The 22,202-nt window shown below is 45.6% G+C and overlaps 1 protein-coding gene across 1 annotated transcript in view; it reads left to right on the top strand.

Annotated features, from left to right (window-relative positions):
• Nucleotides 1-18,860, top strand: part of LOC148035647 (GTP-binding protein, HflX) — a 140,124-nt gene extending 121,264 nt beyond the window's left edge. The window contains exon 13 of the mRNA XM_087677636.1: nucleotides 18,544-18,860. Coding sequence (XP_087533762.1) covers nucleotides 18,544-18,633 — 90 coding nt within the window. The 3' untranslated portion in view covers nucleotides 18,634-18,860. The remainder of the gene's footprint in view (nucleotides 1-18,543) is intronic.
• Nucleotides 18,861-22,202: the final 3,342 nt, after the last annotated feature.

Below are 22,202 nucleotides of genomic sequence, written 5' to 3'. Positions count from 1 at the left end.
TCCAAATGCTAGTGAAGACAGAGCTAATGCGAAGCTCAAAAGCATCCCATAATCTCATACATATGCTCCAAGTCGTCCCCAAATGTCAGAGACATCATGCCAAAGCTCAAAGCATACATCCGGTATCGGTAGGTAAGTGCCAAAGCATGTAAAGTACCTTTAGCCCACTGTTATTCCAGCATGTATTTACTGTTCTAAATAGTAGATTTCAGCCCCGAATTCAAGCCAAAATCATGGTTAAACCAAATGCATACATCCCCAATACATCCGGGTAGAAAGTAGACCGCATACGGGCATCAAATAGCTCCAATGGAATGAGGCATAAGCAACAAATGTCAGTGTCAGGGTTGCTGCCCTGTTTCCAGCACTGTTATGCAGTGAATGACAGTTTCAAAACTGAGAATGATCAGCTCCCAACCTCAATGTCAAGCCAAAGCATCAAAATGACATCCAAAAATGGCTCAAATGCCCTCCAAATAGGCCAATGATGAGTGCTCCATGAGCAACAAGGCATTCAGCTGTAAAACGTGGAGGTCAAAATCTGAAAATGGGCGCCATATTCAGCGTGTTGAGGCTTGGAGTGCTGCTGCCAATCACGTGGAGTTATGATGGTTGGGGGGGCTCAATGATGGCCCAAGGTAGGCACATACCAAGCCATGAAGGCCCAATGCAAAGGGGAGGGAAGATATGAGCTATGGAGCTCAAGAAGAGTGGCTGCCCTTTGTTCCTGCCCTGTTTCAAAGTGAGAATACACTCAAATGCCTGCAAATGCTGAAGCAATACCTCAAGGGCAAGGCCCTGATGAAGCTCAAGAAGGCCGGGATGGAGCTCGAGAAGCCGGGGAGAGTCGGGAGCTCGAGAGGTTGGCTATGGCTGCCAGGATGGAGACCCAATGCGTGAAGCGAGTTGATGCGAAGGTCGGGAAGCACCGAGTCGAGCTCGAGCAAGAGAATGCCAAGCTCTGATACCAGTTGAAAGGTGAGAAGGATCGAAGCTTGCACGCGAGCTATGGCGGGAGAGCAAGAGCAAGAAAGAGAGAGACAAGAAATGGGAACATAAAGAATAAAGTGACGTGACGGGCGCCCGCCACCTGCAGTGTGCAGTGGCGGGTACTGTCAGTGTAGTAATACACAGTGTAGCTATTGTGAAGAGTATCGTGTGAATATTGTGGAGGCTTGGTTATGCGCAAGGCATACGAACAACTCATAACTGAATCACAATGTCTGAGACACCATCTTCTTGGGACCCCATGATGCCTTATCAAGGTTCAACATCATTGGAGGCCCTAAGGAGGCATTATGGACTCGGTGAGAAAGACAACACCCCATCTTCACCTTCACTTTCTTTGTTTTCTTCTATTCTAGATTTCAGTCTTGTGGAGAGAGGAGTTTGAAGAGTACTTATGCATCACGTATAATCGAGCTTACACCCCTCCTACTAGCTTTGCTACACCATCTGGAGCAGTTGGTGAGGTTGGCCACGTGTCCGGTCATGGAGGATATACAGCATTTGGGACAGTAGCGACCCATCTTCTTAATCTTGGCTAGGCCCTGTGTTAGATTCATACAAACCCTTTGTGTTGTATGAATCAAAACCCTCTCATGTTTCTCCTTTTGGTGTGTAGGATCTGGATGATTTTCTATACGTAAACTTCAATAGAGGGGGCTTTGGAAGCATGTATCCTTCATTAGATATATCTATATCTTCTATTTCATTTGAGCATGTAAACCACTCTTCTCAAATCCCTCCCATCCCACCTTGTTCTAATCCACACCAAATCCTCTCTTCATTCCAAAACCTCAAATTACAATCGACTTCCGCATCTAGCACACTAGGAGTTCAATCTTCCATCTTTGCTCCTAGCACTTTCTCTTTCAACTTTTCCATACCATCTTCTACCTGCCCTCACTTCACTCCCTCTTTGCCCCATGATACATCGTTAGGGGGAATGCCACCCATTAGTATTGTGCCTTCCATATATCCACAAGTGAGCATTTCTTTTCACCCTGTGATAGGAGCTGTGATGGGCATCCCCCTCACTATCCTCAGGAACACATTCTCATTCATGAATCTTTTTGACACAAGGATTTCCATCATGTACTTATGGTGCATCATGACACATGCCTTGGGTCACTTCTACGCAAAGATTTCCATCCTTTGCCCCACGTTTCCCTATCCCTCCTCCATGGGCCTCTCATGCGGTTACCATGCCCATGCTTACTCAACCCATACCCACATTTAAGCACGCTTTTTGCATGCATGGCGGGCACTCTAGGGCTTATTTCCAAGTATACTCCAATTTGCCTCCCTATCCACCCTACCCTTATTACACACCTTTTCCATCTCCTAGCACTACCACTCCTATTGCAGCAAGTAAGAATGCCTTCACATATAAGACTCGTTTTAACGGATCTAATTTCACTACTTGGTCAAACTTCATGCAATAAGTGCTTAAATCTCAGGGTCTTTGGGACCTCATCATTGATCTAGAGCCCAAGCCAGACCCTCAATTAGCTCAACTTTATCACATCTCTCAATGGAGAGCCTGCAATGCTATAGCCATTGTTGAGTTGATGTAGGGCTCGCTTCCAGAGTTCCACTCTGAGTATAGAATTTTCCCCTCGCATTTGAGTGTTGGAGTAATCTCATTGACCGCTATCTGGCGCAACATTGCACTGAACGTATCAATCTCGACTTTGAGCTTCAAGAGTTTTCCATTAAGGAAGGGAATGATTTGAAAGTCAAGTGAGCTGAATATCCACAGTTACTCGTTGAACTCGCTGAATTTGCCACTATTCACTCTTCGAAGTCAGATGATGATTAAGTTACGTTCTTTTCGAATAAGCTATCTAGAAAAATATTTCCATTTCATTCAATACATTATCTCATTGCGCTGATTGCTGACCTTCTATGAGTTTGAGTGTTAGCTCTTGTGTTACGTGAGGCTGCACTATCAAGTCCACAAGAAGTCCTCCACATATTCTTATTCGAAGAGGAGTTTGGTTGCCTCTTCTTTTCAAGGGACAACCGGAGTTGGCAAGAACCCACAAGATACAAAAGCAAGCCAAAAGAAGAGTAACACCGCTTCCTCAAATGAAACTAAAGAAGCAAAACCCATTTGGCAACAACTTCCTAAGAAAAATAGGCTTTGTACACACTTCCAAAGATCGAGACATGTGGACAAGGAGTGTTGTACTAAAGCCTAGGGTCTTCCTCCTAAGAAACCCCAATAGAGTGCCGCAACTGCCTCCACTCTTGCTAGAGAGTCTAGTGAGGCTATGCCTCCCGTTGTTATCACATGTTCCATTTGCCCCAGTAGCTATTGGACATGGGACACAAACAACCTCAACACCCTATATCTTTCTGTACTCTTGAAGGATTAGGCGATTGGTCTACTAGCTCCCCACCCATTGTACTCTTTGTATCCACTTCTAGGTCATCCTTTGTACCTTAATCTAGGACTACTTCTCTACCTCGTCAGATATTTCCTTGTGGTAGAGATCTACTGATGCACATACATGATAATGGCACCATCTTTATGTTTTCCTTCTTCAGTCTTTTGTTGCATTCACTCATCCATCCACACTCACTGCAATGTTTTTTCATTTAGCTTTACTTTTTCGCTTGGTTTTGCTTTGGAGCATCTCACTAATCTGTGTTTTAGAGATTCTAATCTCTCTTGCAAGGTTTTGTATTTAAGTGTAGAGCTAACTTGTTTGTTTTGTTTACACCTTTGACGGCTTCGTCCGACATGCTGTTGCCCATGCCCTCACTATCGCAACGGTCGAACCCCCCCATCCGCCGCTTATTGACGTCGCGCCTCCCCCCTGTCCTGTGGTCCGCCGCTTGCCTGCCGCTTGACTCCTCTGCACCGTCTCCTATTTCCTCCCCCCACCCTGGGTTTCTTCTCCCTCGCCGCCCCCCGGCAGACATTCCAGCCCCTCCACATTCAGTGACGCCACTTTGACCCCCGGGCATGCGTTGGCCTCCACCCTGTGGCACTAGGCTCCCCAACCGTGCAGCTCTAGCTTGACGCAATCACCTGTGGTGCTTGGTGCCTCCATCTCCGGAAAAATAGTACCCCCCCTCCCCCCCCTCCCCCCCCCCCCCCCCCCCCCCCCCCTCTCGCCATCACACCCCCCCTTCGCCGCATTGCTCCCTCCAGGTGTTTGGTAGGTTCTCAGAAGGGAAGCGCAATGGAAGCCTTTGCTCAAACGCAGGCGCATTTTGTGAGTGCCCCCTAGTCAAACACTTTATGCATAGTTCTCTCTGAGGAACAACTCTTAGTAGTTCCTGCCGCAGAGCTAGAGCTAAAAGAAACAACGATATTTGGTCAGGCCGTAGGATACTCCCTCTCCAGTGCTCAGCTTCGGGACTGGTTTCACTTCCCGATGCACATCGGCACGACGCAGATCGTGGAGGCGATTCTCATGGGGCAAGGGATCTTCATGGCACGACTCACCTTGGCAAACGTAGCCCAGGAGTTAGTGGCCAGTTCACCGTATGCCTCCACAAAGGGGATCATGTACATGATCCCTTGGTACGACGGTTTCACAGTGGAGGCATTCACGCTCCACAAGAGTTTTTAGACACCCGGTCACCCTACTCTTCCCCGGACTGGCGATAGAGTATCGTCAGCTTGTGGAAGACTTTGGACGGCTCTTCGGCACTGTCCTTCCTGCCTCTTTTGCAGCCGTAATGACAGCCGCAGAAGTCCCAAAGGTATGGGTGGCAGTGACAGAGACAAAGAATATACCACAGTTTTTAGAGATTGAGGCAGATGCACACTCCTTTAAGCAGTAGGTTATTGTGATGGGGCAGCCGGGGCAGTGCCTACGTTGCCATGATTTTGGGTATTTGGCAGCAGAGTGTATGCGCTTTGGAGCCAAGGCAGCTTCGCCGACAGGCCCATAGGTGGACGCGGACGCCTTCACATGGGTCTAGAGATGGCAGAGAGGGAGACGACAGGGGGGGGGGGGGGGGGGGGGCGCAGCGAGCCCCCCAGACACAACCATGGCAACAGGGAGCAAGAGGGTGAGCGTCTTCCCCTCGACAGAACACCACGCGTCCCCCCTGCACCTCCTGGTAGGATCACAGGCCTACACATCCACCCCCGACAGAAGCGTCATAGGTGACCTCACGCGAGGGCCCACATACCCCACCCCCTCTCCCCCCCTCCCCACAGCCCCCCCCTCGACCCTAGTCCACAGCCCCCACCCTCCAGAGCTACCGGCTCTCCCCCACACCTGCCATGTGCCTCCAACCATCCCACCACCCCTCGATCCTCCCCCTCTCCACCACCACCCCCACTGACCAGTACCCCTGATCCCCACCCAGCACAGGCGACCCCTGCAAACAGATTCTGGGGTCCAAAAATAGTAACTCCTCCTCCATCCATCCATCCCCCCCCCCCCCCCCCCCCCCCCTTCCTCCCCCTCCCCATAGAAGGTTGGGATCCCCATACATCGACATCCTCCACCCACAGGCAGTCTAGCTCCCCCTCCCTCCCCACACAGCACTAGCTTCTACCACAGGAGTTTTTTCGCAGTGGGCCGTGGTCTTACCTGAGAGTTGCAGAGCGCGGAGAGTTCCCGCTACCCCTAGAGGTGGGAATCTCTATGGTACATAAGTCAAGGAGTGGGAGAAGGAGGTGAAGAGCCAAGTGGCAGATCACATCTCCTAGTGGATAGGAGGAGGATTGGCACTCTTCTCCCAGTAGTGGCCAGGTTGCATGATCGACATTAACTGGTGGGTTGGGACTGAGGTCCCACATCTGAGCATTATCTTTCGAGCCCCTCCGCAGTGGAGAGCCCCGATGGATGTGATCGAGTGGCCCCTAGCAGAGGCGGCCTATTTCTACCAGTGCACAGAGTCTCGCCTCTCAGCTTGGCTGATAGATGCACGTGGTGGTACGGTGCATCCATCACCCCCATGGTCTGCTCGAGGGCTACCATGGGGGAATGGAGCTCACTGTCCAGGCCAGTAGCGAAGCGTATCTGCATGCCTCATAGCTCCTCATGTGCAGAGTTCTGTTCTTACGATTCAGCATGTGCAGAGAAAAACAAAGAATTATACATTTAATGGAATCAATCCATCATGCAAAGCATTTCTTCTGAGAATAGAGAGAGAGGTGATCAGAGCGAGCAAGCTCTGCCTCCGTGCTTGAGTGAGAGACGTAGAAGTACTCTCCATGGCTGGTTTTCTTGCAGCAATCTGCCTCAGCTCCTCCAAACTTTATTCTCCCATCTCACCTTATGCCTATTACGTTTTTTTTTAAATGCTCTCTCTCTCTCTCTCTCTCTCTCTCTCTTTTGGGAATTTGTGCCACATGGCATACATGTAACAATTTTCCCGTTTAAATCTTCCGGTCTAAAATTCTCCATGATCGGTGCAAAATTTGACCTCGGCACACCAAAAAATTAATCCTGGTGTAAAAACGAAGACAATAACGCAAACAGATTCTGGGGTTCAAAAATAGTAACTCCCTAAATTTTAGGGATGGTGACCCCTGCATTCCTCAAGTTGTTCTGTGCAACTTTTATCATTGCGACCACATCAAAAGTGTAATGTGGCTCAGTTAGAGTGACTTTTATTCTGTGAGCATTCTCACATGTGCATCTTCTATCTTGGCCAGGCTCATTGTCCTGCACCATCTCCAGTGGCTAAGCACACAGTCCCAAACCACTGGCATTCTATTGTTCAATGCCCATTCAATATGGAACTAGTCCTAAGACTCAGACAAACCATTAGTCCAATTTGTCCCAATGGCTGTCTCTTCTGGCCATTCAAAGACCCCATTTATTCCAAGAGAACTCTTGGGGTAAAAAGCAACAACAACAAAAGAAAAGAAAAGAAAAATATTTATATAAGTAAATAAGAAAAGCAACTGATAAAAGTATCACCACCTGGTGACATATCCCCCCCTTGAAAGAAGCAAGTGACCTCCATTGCATGCCACACATGCTAACGGATGACATAGGGCGATAACAAGATTGTGCATGTTATTAGTGTCATCGCATGTATCACTTGCTAACAGATGACACGTGGTGATAGTAGGAGTTTCCCCACTACCATTTGTGTCATCGCAAGTTCAAGTCTCACATAGATGGAGGATTACATCCTGTATGCAACTATGATTATTAGGGGCCTTTCTAATATACATGTTTCCGGATGCAAGACAGGGCGATAGCACGTATGCGCGAACTATTAGTGTCACAACATGCATATTCATTCAACTGAAGTGTAACAAATACAACTTTAAAGCACTGAGATTTCATTCAATGATACACATGTTAATGCTAAATGTAAGCCATATATTATGCATTATTCAATGAGATACAATATTCAACTGTACAATAGAGAATGTACATTGCTTCAAAAAGCATTTTAAGTCACTGTGGATTCCAGTAAGAAAGCTTCTCGGTAAAGTTGCAATAACTGAGGCGAATTTGTCAATTCAGCCTCTTCCATCCATTTGGCATCCATTGGTGAATCGTTCTTGAACTTCACCAAAAATCTTCTTATAACTCTACCTTTCACTTTCCTATCCTTATGTGCTAGGATCTGCTCAGGAACTAGAATCTCATCTAATTCCTCTACTTCAAGTTGTTCCTCTTGAACCAAATCTTTCGGCAGTTCACCAATAAAAGGCCTCAATAGGCTCACATGGAATGCATTATGAATTTTCGAATTCTCTTGCAATTTCAGCCTATATGCTACGTCATTGATCTTCTCTGAGACTTGAAAAGGGTCATAATAATGCGTACTCAACTTTGGAAACAAACGTTCCTTGCCCTTCTGTTTTCTCAAATGTGCCTTTTCAAAGTGCAATAAGATCCAATCATCCTTTTTGAACAAGAGCTCCCGACAATGACTACCAACAGCTCTTTTTTGTTTAGCTTGTGACTTTTCTAGGGCATACTTGACCTTTTTATATGCTTATTCCCAATCTTTTACATAACGATTTGCTTCAAAGATGTTATCTTTTGTCTGCAAAATGAGAGGCAATTTCTTTCCACCTTCCACAATCTCAAAAGGTGCTTTGCCAGTAGATGAGTGCACTGTATTATTGTATGCATACTCAACCAATGGCAAGTAGTGTTCCCAAGAAGTCTTATAATCTGAAACATAACACTTTAGTAAATCTAAAACAGTCGAATTTGCTTCTTCTGACTGTCCATCAGTTTGTGGATGGAAAGAAGAAGAAAATTTCAGCGTAGTGCCGATGTTTTTAAACAATGCTTTCCAAAACAAGCTAGTCATTCTTGGGTCTCTATCACTGACAATTGACCGTGGCATTCCATGGTACTTGAAGATATTTTGCATAAATATCTTTACCATGTGTTCTGATGACTGAACCTTTTTCCTTACAGGAATGAAATGTGCATGTTTGCTGAATCTGCAAATGATAGTCCAGATTCCATCATTTCCTGAAGAAGTTCTTGGAAGATCAAAAATGAAATCCATGGCAATACTTTCCCATGGCCTTTCTAGAATAGGCAGTGGTTGCAATAACCTTGGTGCCTTCTGTCTATCAAATTTGACCTTTTGACATACAAGGCAAGATCTAACATATGCATCAATATTAGTTCTCAAGGCTGGCCAATAGAAAAAAATCTCTACCGCTTTTACTGTAGCATCAATACCACGATGTCCTGCATACGGTGGAGCATGACTTTCTAATAAAACTTTTGGCCTTAGCTGTTTTGTAACGTATAGTCTTCCATGCATCATGATAAAGCCTTCTTTGAACACATAATGATCATGATGTTGGCCATTGATCAATTGTTTATAGATTTCAGAGAAATCTTCATCATCAGCATACTGCTCTTTCATATCATCCAATTCATGGTGATAAGGAATTGAAATAGCTGACACCTGTGGTTTGCGAGATAAAGCATCTGCAACTACATTCTTCTTGCCTTCCACATGCACTGTCTGAAAATGAAACATAGATAGGAAATTTGCCCAACGCATGTGTTTCTTTGATAATTTAGCCTGTGTGAGAAAGTATCTAAGTGTTTGATGATCCGTTGTATGTAAGTGTTTGATGATCCATTTGCACTACAAAATTAGCACCAAGCAAATAGTGCTTCCAACTAGAGAGTACATGGGTCACAGGCAATAATTCTTTCTCATGAATTTGGTAAGTCCTTTCAGCGACAGAAAGTACTCTACTCTCGTATGCCACAACTCGGCCATTCTGCATTAATACAGCACCAATGCTGTTTCCACATGCATCACATTGCACTACAAATGGCTTAGATAGATCTGACAAAATAAGTAGTGGATCTGTAGTCATTTTTCCCTTCAAACATCTAAAAGTTGATTTCTCTTTGTCAGTTCATTGCCATTTGACATCCTTCTTTTCAAGCGTATGTAAAGGAGAAGCAATCTTCGAAAGTGTCTTGCAAATCTTCTGTAGTAAGAGCATAGGCCAAGAAAACTGCGGACATCCTGAACAATTTTCAAGTCTAGCCAAGAGACAATTGCTTCTATCTTTGCAGGATCCATCTTCACACCATCTTTAGAAACTATGTGCCTAAGGAAGTGAATCTCTTCCAAAAAGAATTCTCTCTTTTTACCATTAACGAGCAATTTGTTACGCTTAAGCTCATTAAAGACTGCAACTAGGTGTTTTCTATGCTCATCTTCATTCTTTGAAAAGATAATCATATCATCAAAGAATGTGCCAATGAAACTTCGATAAGGGCGGAAAATTCTATCCATCATCCTGTTAAACGTAGCAGGAGCATTGGTCAATCCAAACGACATGACTAAAAATTCGTAAGTTCTTTCTCTAAAAGCTCATTAACCTGTGTCATAATGTCTTTCTGCTACGCTGCATTGACCTTGTACGGTGGCCTATTGGGCAGACTAGTCCCTGGAATAAGATCTATGGTATGATCTTCAAGCCTCTTAGGGGGTAACTCTCCTGGGAACAAATTTGAGAAACAGTCACTCAATTTATCCAAGAAAGCCCTTCTATTTTCATCTAGTAGAGACATATCATTGTCAACTTCATTAACTTGCTTTGCAAAAACCAAGTACGCAGAAATATGATTTTTCATTATAGAAGTAATTGCAGAAGCAGAAACAACTGGGATAGACTTTAGAAGCAGAAACAACTGGTATGATCTTCAGGCCTCTTAGGGGGTAACTCTCCTGGGAACGAATCTGAGAAATAGTCACTGAATTTATCCAAGAAAGCCCTTCTACTTTCATCTAGTAGAGACACATCATTGTCAACTTCATTAACTTGCTTTGCAAAAACCAAGTACGCAGAAATATGATTTTTCATTATAGAAGTAATTGCAGAAGCAGAAACAACTGGGATAGACTTCAGAAGTAGAAACAACTGGTATGATCTTCAGGCCCCTTAGGGGTTAACTCTCCTGGGAACGAATCTGAGAAATAGTCACTGAATTTATCCAAGAAAGCCCTTCTACTTTCATCTAGTAGAGACACATTATTGTCAACTTCATTAACTTGCTTTGCAAAAACCAAGTACGCAGAAATATGATTTTTCATTATAGAAGTAATTGCAAAAGTAGAAACAACTGGGATAGACTCTCCTCTAAGCTTCACATCTAACACATGAGTCTTGCTCCTATGTACAAGAGTAATCGTTCTATTGTAAGTATCCAAGATAGCATGCTTCTTGTGGCGCCATGGGATACCCAATAGAACATCACAGCCCTCTAGAGGCATAATATGGAACTCCTCTGTGGCCACATAGCTCTGAATATGCATACAAAGTTTGCCAAGAATAGGGGTGACCGGTTTAGTATGTCCTGGGCATGCCAAATCAGCCTGTATTTTCTCGGGACATATACCCAATACCCAATTTAGTTGCCAATGCTGGTGAGATAAAGTTTGCACGAGCTCCAAGATCAAAGGAAATAAGCACTGTGGAATCTTTGATCTTTCCCCAAGCTCTGCACAATTCTCTAGCATCATCAACTGATTGATGTCCCCCCATATCAGGCACTAAGCCAATGCTGGGCTTCTTTTTACTTGGTGCATCTTTATCCTCCGCATCTTTAGAAAATTGCTGTGGGCACTTAGAAGCAATATGGCCTTTCTGTTCACAAATAAAGCATTTTCCAGCCATCATTAAAGCCTTTCTTTCTTCAAATGATTTGCCAAAAAGTAGTCTCTTTTGTCCTTTACCCTGTTTAAAAGAAGTTTGAGGTTGATAAATTTTTTCTGACAGGGGCAATGTCGTGTAAGAACTCATGGGCAAAAGTGCTTCCCAAAATTTATTATTGTACTCTTCTAAATCCGTACAATTTGCCGCGTCCAATTTATGCCATGCAGTCATGATATCTACTTCAAACGTGTTAGTTAACCATGAGGCTGCAAACAATTGTTTGAAATGAACCCAAGTGGCAGGTGCATATCCTTGCATCAACAATATGTTCCACCACTGCAAAGCATTACCTTTCAAAAAAGTTGTAGCCTTCCGCACCTTAGAAGTCTTAGTAAAATTCCCTCCTGTGTAAGCTGCATCAAATTGCTGTATAAATGTCAAAGCTTTCAGCTTATCTTGCATACCACTGAAGGTTTCAAACTTTATTGCCTGACCACCCTCTTTATAGTCTTTAGGCTTTGCACTTTTTGGTGTTAGGTTGTCATAGACAGGTGGTTGTAAAAAGGGGAGTCCCTTAGGTGCATTATTAGCATTCATTTCACCTGTCTTAGCCGCCATATGCCCACTAGGTTGAGAAAAACCAGCGGCTGCATTTTGTACTCCAGGTATCAAATAAGGACTCTGCAAAGTTTGATAACTGGACTGTAGATCAATATTAGCATAAAGTGGGTTCACTACCTCAATAGGCATCATTCCTGGTGGCTCTCTAGGCAAGTATCCCTGATAACCCGTGGGTAATCCAGCCATTGCTTGAAAAATTGACCCACCACCAAAGTGACTAGGATAAGTAGTAAACTGAGGAGAAATAGTCTATTGTGCCACTTGTGCATAATTGCCTTGACCATTCACTCCCTGATCATGTGCTTGTGCTTCTTGTTGCACTGGACTTGGCTCCATGTTTGGTGTCTTTCCCACATGCTCACGCACATTAGAGGTTTGCCTTTTTGAGCGCTCCATGGTATGATGTGATGACTCAGCCTCATAATCCTCATTATGTGACTTCAAAATTTTTTGCATCTGAGGATTCTTTACTAGCTGTTGGAAAGAGCTAACCATACTGAGGAGGTGACATCTGTGTACCAATACTCTCTCTTCGATGTCTATGAGCAGAAGAAGAACTCTCTTCTTCATGGGGAAGTTTTCCTTTGCCTTTATCCATGTCTGCAATCTCTCTAGTCCTGTAATCTCTGTAAAACGTGTGTGTATGGCCTTTTCACCCAAAACTGTCCAAGCTTAAATTTTTACAGAAAAGAATTCAAATCCTGGGGATGGAATCATGCAACCGGTCTATGACTCACATAAAGCGGTAGTTCCTTCAATTAACACATGGACTTTACATACACATACATAAACAGAGACCTCTCTTCCTTGCTCAACATCAGATTGGCCCCGAAGACCGGTGCCCCTTTCGGTATTTCTTTATCAATTAAAAGATAGAACATTACAAAAATGGTAATGTTCCAAAATACATAACCTGTGAACAGTTGGTTTTCATCTCTTCTAAGTAAATCCCAGCTGCATAGTAACAGTACAGCATGTCCAGATCAACATCCTTTATTGTCCAGCATGTGCAGAGTTCATTGTTCTTACTGTCCAGCACACAGTTCTTACTCTTCAGCATGTGCAGAGTTCACTGTTCTTATTCAGCATGAGCAGAGTTCACTGTTCTTACAATTCAGCATGTGCAGAGTTCACTGTTCTTATTCAGCATGAACAGAGTTCAGTGTTTTTACGATTTAGCATGTGCAGAGAAAAACACAGAATTGTACCTTCGATGGAATCAATCCATCATGCAAAGCATTTCTTCTGAGAATAGAGAGAGAGGTAATCAGAGGGAGTAAGCTCTACCTCCGTGCTTGAGTCAGACGTAAAAGTACTCTCCATGGCTGGTTTTCTTGCAGCAATCTGCCCTCAGCTCCTCCAAACTTTATTCTCCCATCTCCCCTTATGCCTATCACGTTTTTTTTAAATGCTCTCTCTCTCTCTCTCTCTCTCTCTCTCTTTTGGAAATTTGTGCCACATGGCATACATGTAACAATTTTCTTGTTTAAACCTTCCGGTCTAAAATTCTCCATGATCGGTGCAAAATTTGACCTTGACACAGACCAGAGAATTAATCCTCATGTAAAAACAAAGACAATGACGCGAACAAATTTTGGGGTCTAAAAATAGTTAAGTCCCTAAATTTTAGGGATGGTGACCCTTGCATTCCTCAAGTTGTTCTGTGCAACTTTTATAATCGCGACCACATCAAAAGTGTAATGTGGCTCAGTTACAGTGACTTTTATTCTGTGAGCATTCTCACATGTGCATCTTCTATCTTGGCGAGGCTCATTGTCCTGCACCATCTCCAGTGGCTAAGCACACAGTCCCAAACCATTGGCATTCTATTCTTCAACGCCCATTCAATATGGAACTAGTCCTAAGGCTCAGACAAACCATTAGTCCAATATGTCCCAATGGATGTCTCTTCTAGCCATGCAAAGATCCCGCTTATTCCAAGAGAACTCTAGGGGTAAAAAGCAACAGCAACAAAAGAAAAGAAAAATTTTATATATATATATATATATATATATATATATATATATATATATATAAGTAAATAAGAAAAGAAATTGTAAAAAGTATCACCACCTGGTGACAGACGCTCCCGCCTAGCTCCCTTCACAGAGAAGGAACTAGAGGAGGCTTTCCATACACAGGACGGGCAGAAATGCCCGGGAGAGGATGACCTTTCTAAGGCCTTCTTCACTACATACTAGGAAGTGGTGAAGGACCCCCTAGTGATGGCCTTCTAGGAGATCTTCAGTTCAGGACAGATGCCAAGGAGTCTTTCGGCAGGCCTTATTAGTCTTCTCCCCAAAGGGATTGACCGGTTGGAGCTTTCCCAATGGAGACCGATCACATTATTGTCAGTGGCCTATAAGGCACTAGCAAAGATGATTATTGGTAGGTGACTACGCCTCGTGCTTCCAGACATCATCCATGACATACATACAGCCTTTGTCCAGGACAGGAGAATCCTGGACAATGTATTCACCTTCTTTGAGGCGACAAAGTGGGCTCAACACAGTGGGCAGAGACTAGCTGTACTACTCTTGGATTTTGAGAAAGCTTATGACAGGGTGGACTGGGACTTCCTAGAGGGCACCATGGTAAGGCTGGGTTTCCCCCAAGCTTAGATTCGCAAGGTCTCCACACTTTATAGATCATCCACTAGCAGGGTTCTCATAGGTGGTAGGTGTGGGGAGGAGTTTCGGCTGGAGAGATCGGTACGGCAGGGCTGCCCCCTGGCCCCGTACGTGTTCCTACTCTTTGTAGAGGCGATGTCCCATTTCCTTAAGTCACGTGTGAGCGGATTACGCGGCCTTCGACTTTCATTGAGAGAGGAGACTGAGTTGTTAGACTCACAGTATACAGATGACGCATCACTCTACATAGAGGACGATGAGCTGATGCTGGAGAGAGTGAGGCTAGCTCTTGAGGTGTTCTATCTTGCAGCAATAGCGAAAATCAATTGGCGAAAGTCGGTTGGTTTGCTCACAGACCTAGACTCCAGTACTGAGCAGGGCATCCACCTAGGATTTAGATGGGTGAGCAGAGGGCAGACCGTCCGGTACCTAGGGTTCCAGGTGGGACTTGACATCACCTCTGCCCAACAGTTTCTTCCTGTTTTTGATTCTATTCGGAGGAAGCTAACCTACTAGAGCACGGTTCGCCTCTCACTAGCTGGCCGAGCCCTGGTGGTTAAGCAAGTCCTCCTAGCGACGGCTCGGTATACCGCCTCATATTGGTGCTTCTCCTCATCTTGCGCAGTGCAGCTTCGCCGCCTAGTACGGAACTTCCTTTGGTCAGTGTCAGATGGCTGCAGGGATTCTAGGGCCAAGGTGGAGGGGGCGACCATCATACGGCATCGGTTAGAGGGAGGGTTTGGGATGATAGACCTAAAGTATCAGAGTATGGCCCTCTTGGGCAAGCTAGTTGTCGGCGGTCTCACACCAGGCGGGCAGACCTGGAACGTTTTATTGCAAGAGGGTCTTTAGGATTGTAGATCAAGGCTTGGCGGTGAGTGGAGGCCATCTTTGAGATGGATCTTCACATCAGCCCACATCACCTCCCCCAAGATTACCTTTCCTACGCAGCTTACTCCACGTGTAGCAAGGCCTCCATAAGGCCGTAATCCAGAGCCCCCCAGGTTGCAAGGAGGAGATAGACCGTCACTCGGTAATTTGGAACCCCCAGGTCAAAGATCGAGAAGGGACACAAATTGGCGAGTGCCCCCACATCCAGTGGGCTGGTCGGCCCGGCTCATACCATCAGGACATGGTGGGAGGTGTATAGGATGGCGGACGGGGAGGTGTTGTAGCGAGTATCAGGCTGCTAGAGAGGAGTGGAGTTGAGAAGGGAGATAGACACAGCAATACCTCTGGAGTGGCTTGCTCCCCCGATACGAGTGTCGATAGAGCCTGGGGAGGTATGGGCCGCTAGGTTTTCACTAGCAGGCATCCCCCTACAAGTGGCAGGTAGAGTGGGCGGCACCTCACAGGGGACTTTCTTCACCGTTATCCCCTAGACCACCTGAGAGGCTTGTATACATGATGTATTTGTGACTTTGCATTAGCTCTAGCTAGTCTGTTGAGCATTAGCACTCAGTTGTAATCATTTTTTTTTAGTAATATAATCAGCCACATTTTATTTTGCAAGAAAAAAAAACTGTAGGGCTAACATGCAAATTTGCACTGGTCCTTCGTGGGCTAGAGACATGGGATATACACCATTCCTTTCATGGTTCCATGCTCTTCTACTAGCATGGAGGCTCCCGCCTCTCAAGGGTAGATTGTGTAACATCTCTCTTGATGCTCTCATGGTGGCGACTTCTACCTTCCTGTTTTAGTGAGAGTGCCTCATCTTCATCCTCATCTTCATCATGGTTCTTGGCACCACACAAAGACTAACATTAGACTTCTGTTCCTTCTTCCAGCTCGACATGCAAGGTTGAGAGGCGGTTTCTACTCTTTCATGGTATTCTACAGGTTTCAGCACTTCTTTTCGACATTGGCCTCCCTTCCCTATTGTACCTCTCCTTTGCATTGCATGATTTCATCGTCTTTGCAAAGGGCGCTTGGGCAAGTGAACAATTGTCTCACGAGGGACACTATCCAAGTGGCACCTACTATATGAGCATTCTTAGCATGTAGCATACTACGCATCTCATGGTGCAAAGTACCTCTGAGTGGATCCTGAGCTATCTCCAGCGGTGGTTCTTATACCACACCACCACTCCACCACCTTTTCCCTTGTCATCAACACCCCCGAGTGGTTGGGTAAGCTTGTTTGTCTTACAATGTGTTGGATCTAACCATCCCTTTTCATTCTCCCGTATGGGGAGCTAAAAAATGCATTACGTGCTGACTATCCTCTTAAATAGCCCCAAAACATGCTTAATTAATGAAAAACCCTAAAATGGGGAGCAGTTCGAGAGAGTTTCTATGCAAACCCGAATTTCGGAGGGTCTATCCACATCTATAAAAAGACAGGTTGCCCACCATTCAGCCCATCCTTGTGTGTAGGTTTCTCTCTTCAGTGAAGATTTCAGCCCTCAACCTTCCTCTAGTAGCTGTCCAGCCTCCACGACTGCTGCCACGTTGTGTTCATCAGCCTTGGCACCTAGTGACTGCTCTCCTGCTACGGCCTTGTAGCCTAGCACCTTCACTATTGCTGCCTTTGGAGCATTTAGCCATTGCCAGCACCTTCCCCTTCCCCTGCCTGTCTCGTGTTTGCACTCCTGCTATCTTGTGACAAGCTCTCCATGGTCAAGCGATTGCCCCTGTAGCTGCATTTGGCAGTTTCAGCTGTCACCAACATCCTTATGCACCTCCACTGCTGACGTCAAATGTCCTACTGCTTCTAGTGATCTATGTTTTGTCCAGTTCACCCTTTGACTACTTTGACTGGTGGTTACAATTCTCGAGATCCATCTCCGGTGGACATGACACATGGACATTCTACTGCTTTGTCCTTGAGCATTCTGTATACTCTTACATTCATTCACTGCAATGATTCATTCACGTCAGAGTTCTTCTCTGTGTTTGTGTTTTGAGTTTTGCATTTTGTGTTTAGAGTTTGAGTTTTGCACATCACTATCTGTGTCTTTGTGTTTTTGTCGTAGTCGTATACTCTGTGTTTCCTCAGTGCAAACTGTACTAGTTTCTTCACAAGGGGCATCCCTATCTCGCTAACCTGTGAATGCTAAATCTGTCAACTCTGGCCCTGCCAATATGTTCCTAGCAATGAGCTGATGTGTACAGAGTTGATACAGCTCTAATCCATTGCTCTGGAAACTCCATCCTGAGAAGGGTACCCTCTAGAAACTCACAGTCAACTCTGTCATAAGCCATCTCAAAATCGAGAAGTAGGATAGTGAGGTCCTGCCCTTGGATCATGCAAGAGTTGTGGATTCCCAAAAGGTGAAAATATTGTCCAGGATGCTGCAATCCCAAACAAAGCCACTCTGGGTAGTGTGAATGAGGTCTAGCAGGATTTGTACACTGTTGCAATGGGGAAAAGACACGTTGGCAATGGTTCAGGAGAAGCTTGTAAATACTACGAAATGAAAATGGAATACAGATATATTATAAATGAGGCTACAAGGAGATGTTAGGATTTAGTGGAGACCATGTTAAAGTGGGTAGATGACATAACACATGGACTTATTAGTGGCCACATGCTTTTACAGAGAGTTTTCTATCTACTGAGGCTCACCCCCTGCAAAACAAATTGAGTCAAAAATAGGCTTGTTGGATTATGGTTATAGCTCCCGAACCTGTACACAAGGGGCTTGAGGACTGGACTAGCTGTAACATGGCCAACATAATTAGCATCATCTGATCAAAGTGGAACAATCTCTTTGTTTTTATTTTTTTACATTAACTCAATACAAAAGGCTTGCTGGATTATGTACCACTCTTAAAATGATCTGCTGATTCCTGGAAGACTGGACAAGTTGTATATATCATTGAGATCACCATGTGCATTGAATCATTGGAAAGAACTGAATGCTGGTTATAGGACAAATGCATCCTTTGAATGTGTCTGGTAGCACTTAGGTAGCTTCAAGGCTGGGCCGCTGAGAATTGAAAGTGATAACGAACTGGTTGTGAACAAATGCATCCCTTAAATAACTACTGTGTCAGAAGTTAGATGACGCAAATGCACACATGCACACATGCACATGCACATGCACAGCCTGAGAATGTGCTCATCTACACACATGCATCTGCACATGCCCATGCTAATGCTTGCCCATAAGCGAAGCCACACTTGCACTAACAGGAGGGAGGTAGGAAATGTAAAATGAAAGGCATGGAATCTGAAACTTTAATCCCTTACAGGAATACATGGAGGAGGGAATTTCTGTGAAAGCACATGTTCCCCTTTCCATATCTAGGAAACTCCATCCCATGGAACATATAAACTCATGAAGTCTTCTAGTGGTATGTATATGTTCAGTTGTCTCTTGCAACAATGTATTGTTCTTAAGCTAGGTTGGACATTGAAATAGCTCAGGATTAGAAGAGGTATGATAGTTTCTTCCATTTGTTGTACAACATTCTTTTGGCTGTAGCTTCTCAATACTACAGAGGCAAATGGTAAACAAACTCTGAGTAAAGAACTTGTACTGTGAAGCAAAGTGGTTTGTTTATATATCTGTTAGTGTAAGTTATTGCTCAATAGGACAACTCTAGTTACCATGTGTGTTGCCATGTATCCTACTCCAAAAATGAGCATCCTGTTTGAAAGTTCAGGAATTAAGGCAAGTTTGTCACAGGATTACATTGGCTATGCCTTCAGAAGTAGATTTAGACTGCTGTTGGTTCAGTTAGATTCACAAGCCTTGATTGTTGGTGTATTTCATAGCAGCTAGATAATTATTGGGGGAAAAAGAGAGAGAGAGAGAGAGAGAGAGAGAGAGAGAGAGAGAGAGAGAGAGAGAGAGAGAGATTAACGTCTACATAATTATTGGGGGAAAAAGAGAGAGAGAGAGAGAGAGAGAGAGAGAGAGAGAGAGAGAGAGAGATTAACGTCTACATAAGGCCAATGTGGCCTATGAGACAAAATCCAAAGTACCTCCATGTCTAATGTCATCTCATCAATAAGGTGAAGAAAACATTAAAATAAGTAAGTGGCCTATGAAACAATGCTAAGAAATGACATTATGATGAGACTATGCTAAGGTCTAGTGTTGTCCCACCAGTAGAAAGAAAAAGAAACCCAAATCTAACAAAAATATGCATGGAAAAATATAGTGGGGATTGTAGAGTGTAGATGATCTCAAGGTCTGCACATGATCTCAGCTATGATGCGATCCCTAACTGCTCCACCAATATGCTTGTAGTGTGTCTTCAGTGTCTCGAGATAATAGCTCTCATCCAATTGTGGTGCGGTCTCCTCAAATGTGGAGGGGGTTGTCTTGCTTGACAAAGTGAAATGGCTTTATCCAATGTGCCTTCACTGCGTCGAGGTGGGTCTATCTCTACAAGACTAGTAGTGTTAGTAGGGTTGGATCTAGGAAAAGAATCTGTCATTGCTCTCTGTTCGGGTCCCTATGGGTGAGCTGGTCTCCTATCTTTCAATAGTGTTGTGCGGCACCTCTAGAGCTCTAGGAGGTAAAGACCTTGGCATCTCTAGTCCTCATACTCAATGACACGACGAAGAGGTTGAAAACCATCACAGAAGAGGTAGTGGTACCGTCCTCATATGTCAGGTCGCCCACGCTACCTTGGCCCTAGAGCCCCTGGAGCCATCAAACCCAGACCAAAGGAAATTCCGCACTAGGCGGCGAAGCTGCCCTATGCACGATGAGGAGAAGCACCAACATGAGGCGATGTACTAGGCTGTCGCTAGGAGAACCTGGTTAATCACCAGGGCTTGACTGGCTAGTGAGAGGCGAGCCGTGCTTCAATAGGTTAGTTTCCTCTTAATAGAATCAAGGACAAGAAGAAATTGCTGGGTAAGAGTGATGTCGAGTCCCACCTGGAACCCTAGGTATTGGATGGTCTGCCCTCTGCTCACCCATCTAAATCCCAGGTAGACGCCCCACTCCGTGCTGGAGTCCGGGTCTGTGAGGAAACCAACCGACTTTCGCCAGTTGATTTTCACTCCCGCTGCAACGCAAAACACGTCAAGAGCCAGCCTCATTCTCTCCAGCATCACCTCATCGTCTTCTATGTAGAGGCATGTGTCATCTGCGAAATTCAAGTCTAACAACTTAGTCTCCTCTCTCATTGGAAGTCGGAGGCCACGTAATCCGCTCTTACGTGACCTAAGGAAGTGAGACATCGCCTTTGCGAAGATTAGGAACATGTATGGGGCCAGGGGACAGCCCTGTCGAACCAATCTCTCTAGCCGAAACTCCTCCCCTCGCCTTCCGTCTATGAGAACCCTGCTGGTGGCCAATTTGTACAGACCGGAGACCCCGCGAATCCAAGCGTGGGGGAATCCGAACTTCACCATGGTGCCCTCTTGGAAATCCCAGTCCACCCTATCATAAGGTTTCTCGAAATCCAAGAGTAATACTGCCAGTCTCTGCCCACTATGCTAAGCCCACTGTCGCCTCAAAGAATGTAAATACATTGTCTAGGATGCTCCTATCTTGGACAAAAGAACAGGTCCTCCCATACTGATTCCGAAGGCTGCGTATCTGCTCTCCCGTGGTGCGGGGCTAGTGCACCTGGAAGAACTCCCTACACATCGTGTCCCCCTTCCGCGCCCAAAAGGCTGCTGAGGTGCAGAAAGAGAACTCCGAGCACCTGTCCTCTAGGCCAGCAATGGCTGCAGGCACGCGCACCTCCTGTGCGTGGAGGGTGGGATCCCCTGGTGTCTTCTGCAATAATCTCTGCGTGCCTGCGAGGTCCCGCCGGAGTGCTGTCTCCTCCTCCCAACACTGCTGCGTGGCCTGTATGGCTGCCTCTAGGCAGATTCTAATTGACTTAGCTAGGATCTCTGCAACCTCCTCTGCTATCCGATCCCTCCTGTCCCACTCTTTGGTCCAAATCTGCTCTATCTGTCTCGACACCTCTTCCCTCCTATAGATCGAGTCAAGGATGCGACAGGATCGTATATCTAGGGCGGATGCTGGGGGGTCAAGTGTCAGGAGAACCGGGCAGTGATCGAATAACGCGGTGCCTGCCAATTGCTCAATTTGGCCTCCACAAGAGCCTCCTCACTCTCCCACATAAAACCTGTCCAACCGCTCCAGTATGGCTCCACCTAGCTGCCTATATCCCCAAAAAAAGTCCGACGGCCTCTCCCTCTTGTGGAAGGCAGGGTCTTTCCAGGCATCACGTGCTCCGATTTCAAGCAAAGAGACCTCCCATGCCTCTTGCTCCTCCCCAGCCATGCCCTGGTAATTTCTTCCTCTGTCCTAGTGGTCCTCCAAAGCCTCCAAGTTGTTGAAGTCTCCTCTAACAATCTAGGAGTCCACCTCTGGGAGTCGAGCTGCAATCTCCACCCAGAACCTGTTGCGTGCCCTAACCTCCGTAGGGGCATAGACATTGAGGACTCCAATATACGAGTCCCCAATATTGAGTCTAATCCATAGAACACTTTGTGCCACTATCGTCCCTTGGTCTCGTATACAAGTGGTGAGACTCGAGCCAATAGAGGTGCATACGCCTCCACTCCTGCTGTGGGCCCCTATGGCGTGCTCCCAGTAAGTGTGTGAGCTGCCCGGAAGTACGTTCCCAACCCGCTAAGCCTGGGTGAGGGTAAGCTTATGCTCCTGTAGAAGCAAGATGTCGATCCGTTCGGCAAGGGTAGGTTGCAACTCTTGCCGAACAATCAACTTCCTGGAGCCACGTGCCCCACTGTAGTGGAGACTGTTCACATTCCAGGATGCAAGATGTAAGCTCATGGGGAAACCTGTGGCTGACCGAACAGGCATATGTTCGGTGTGGATGCTGCAGATGAGGAGAGACTATGAGGCATGCAAATGTGCTTTGCCGCCGGTCTGGATGGTGAACTCTAGTCTCCCATGGTGGCCCTTGGCCGG

The sequence above is a fragment of the Lygodium microphyllum genome, chromosome 5, assembly GCF_053477565.2.
Source record: "Lygodium microphyllum isolate KBCC chromosome 5, Lygodium_microphyllum_v1.1.10, whole genome shotgun sequence".
NCBI lineage: Eukaryota > Viridiplantae > Streptophyta > Polypodiopsida > Schizaeales > Lygodiaceae > Lygodium > Lygodium microphyllum.
This window is presented reverse-complemented; position numbering and strand designations above follow the sequence as displayed.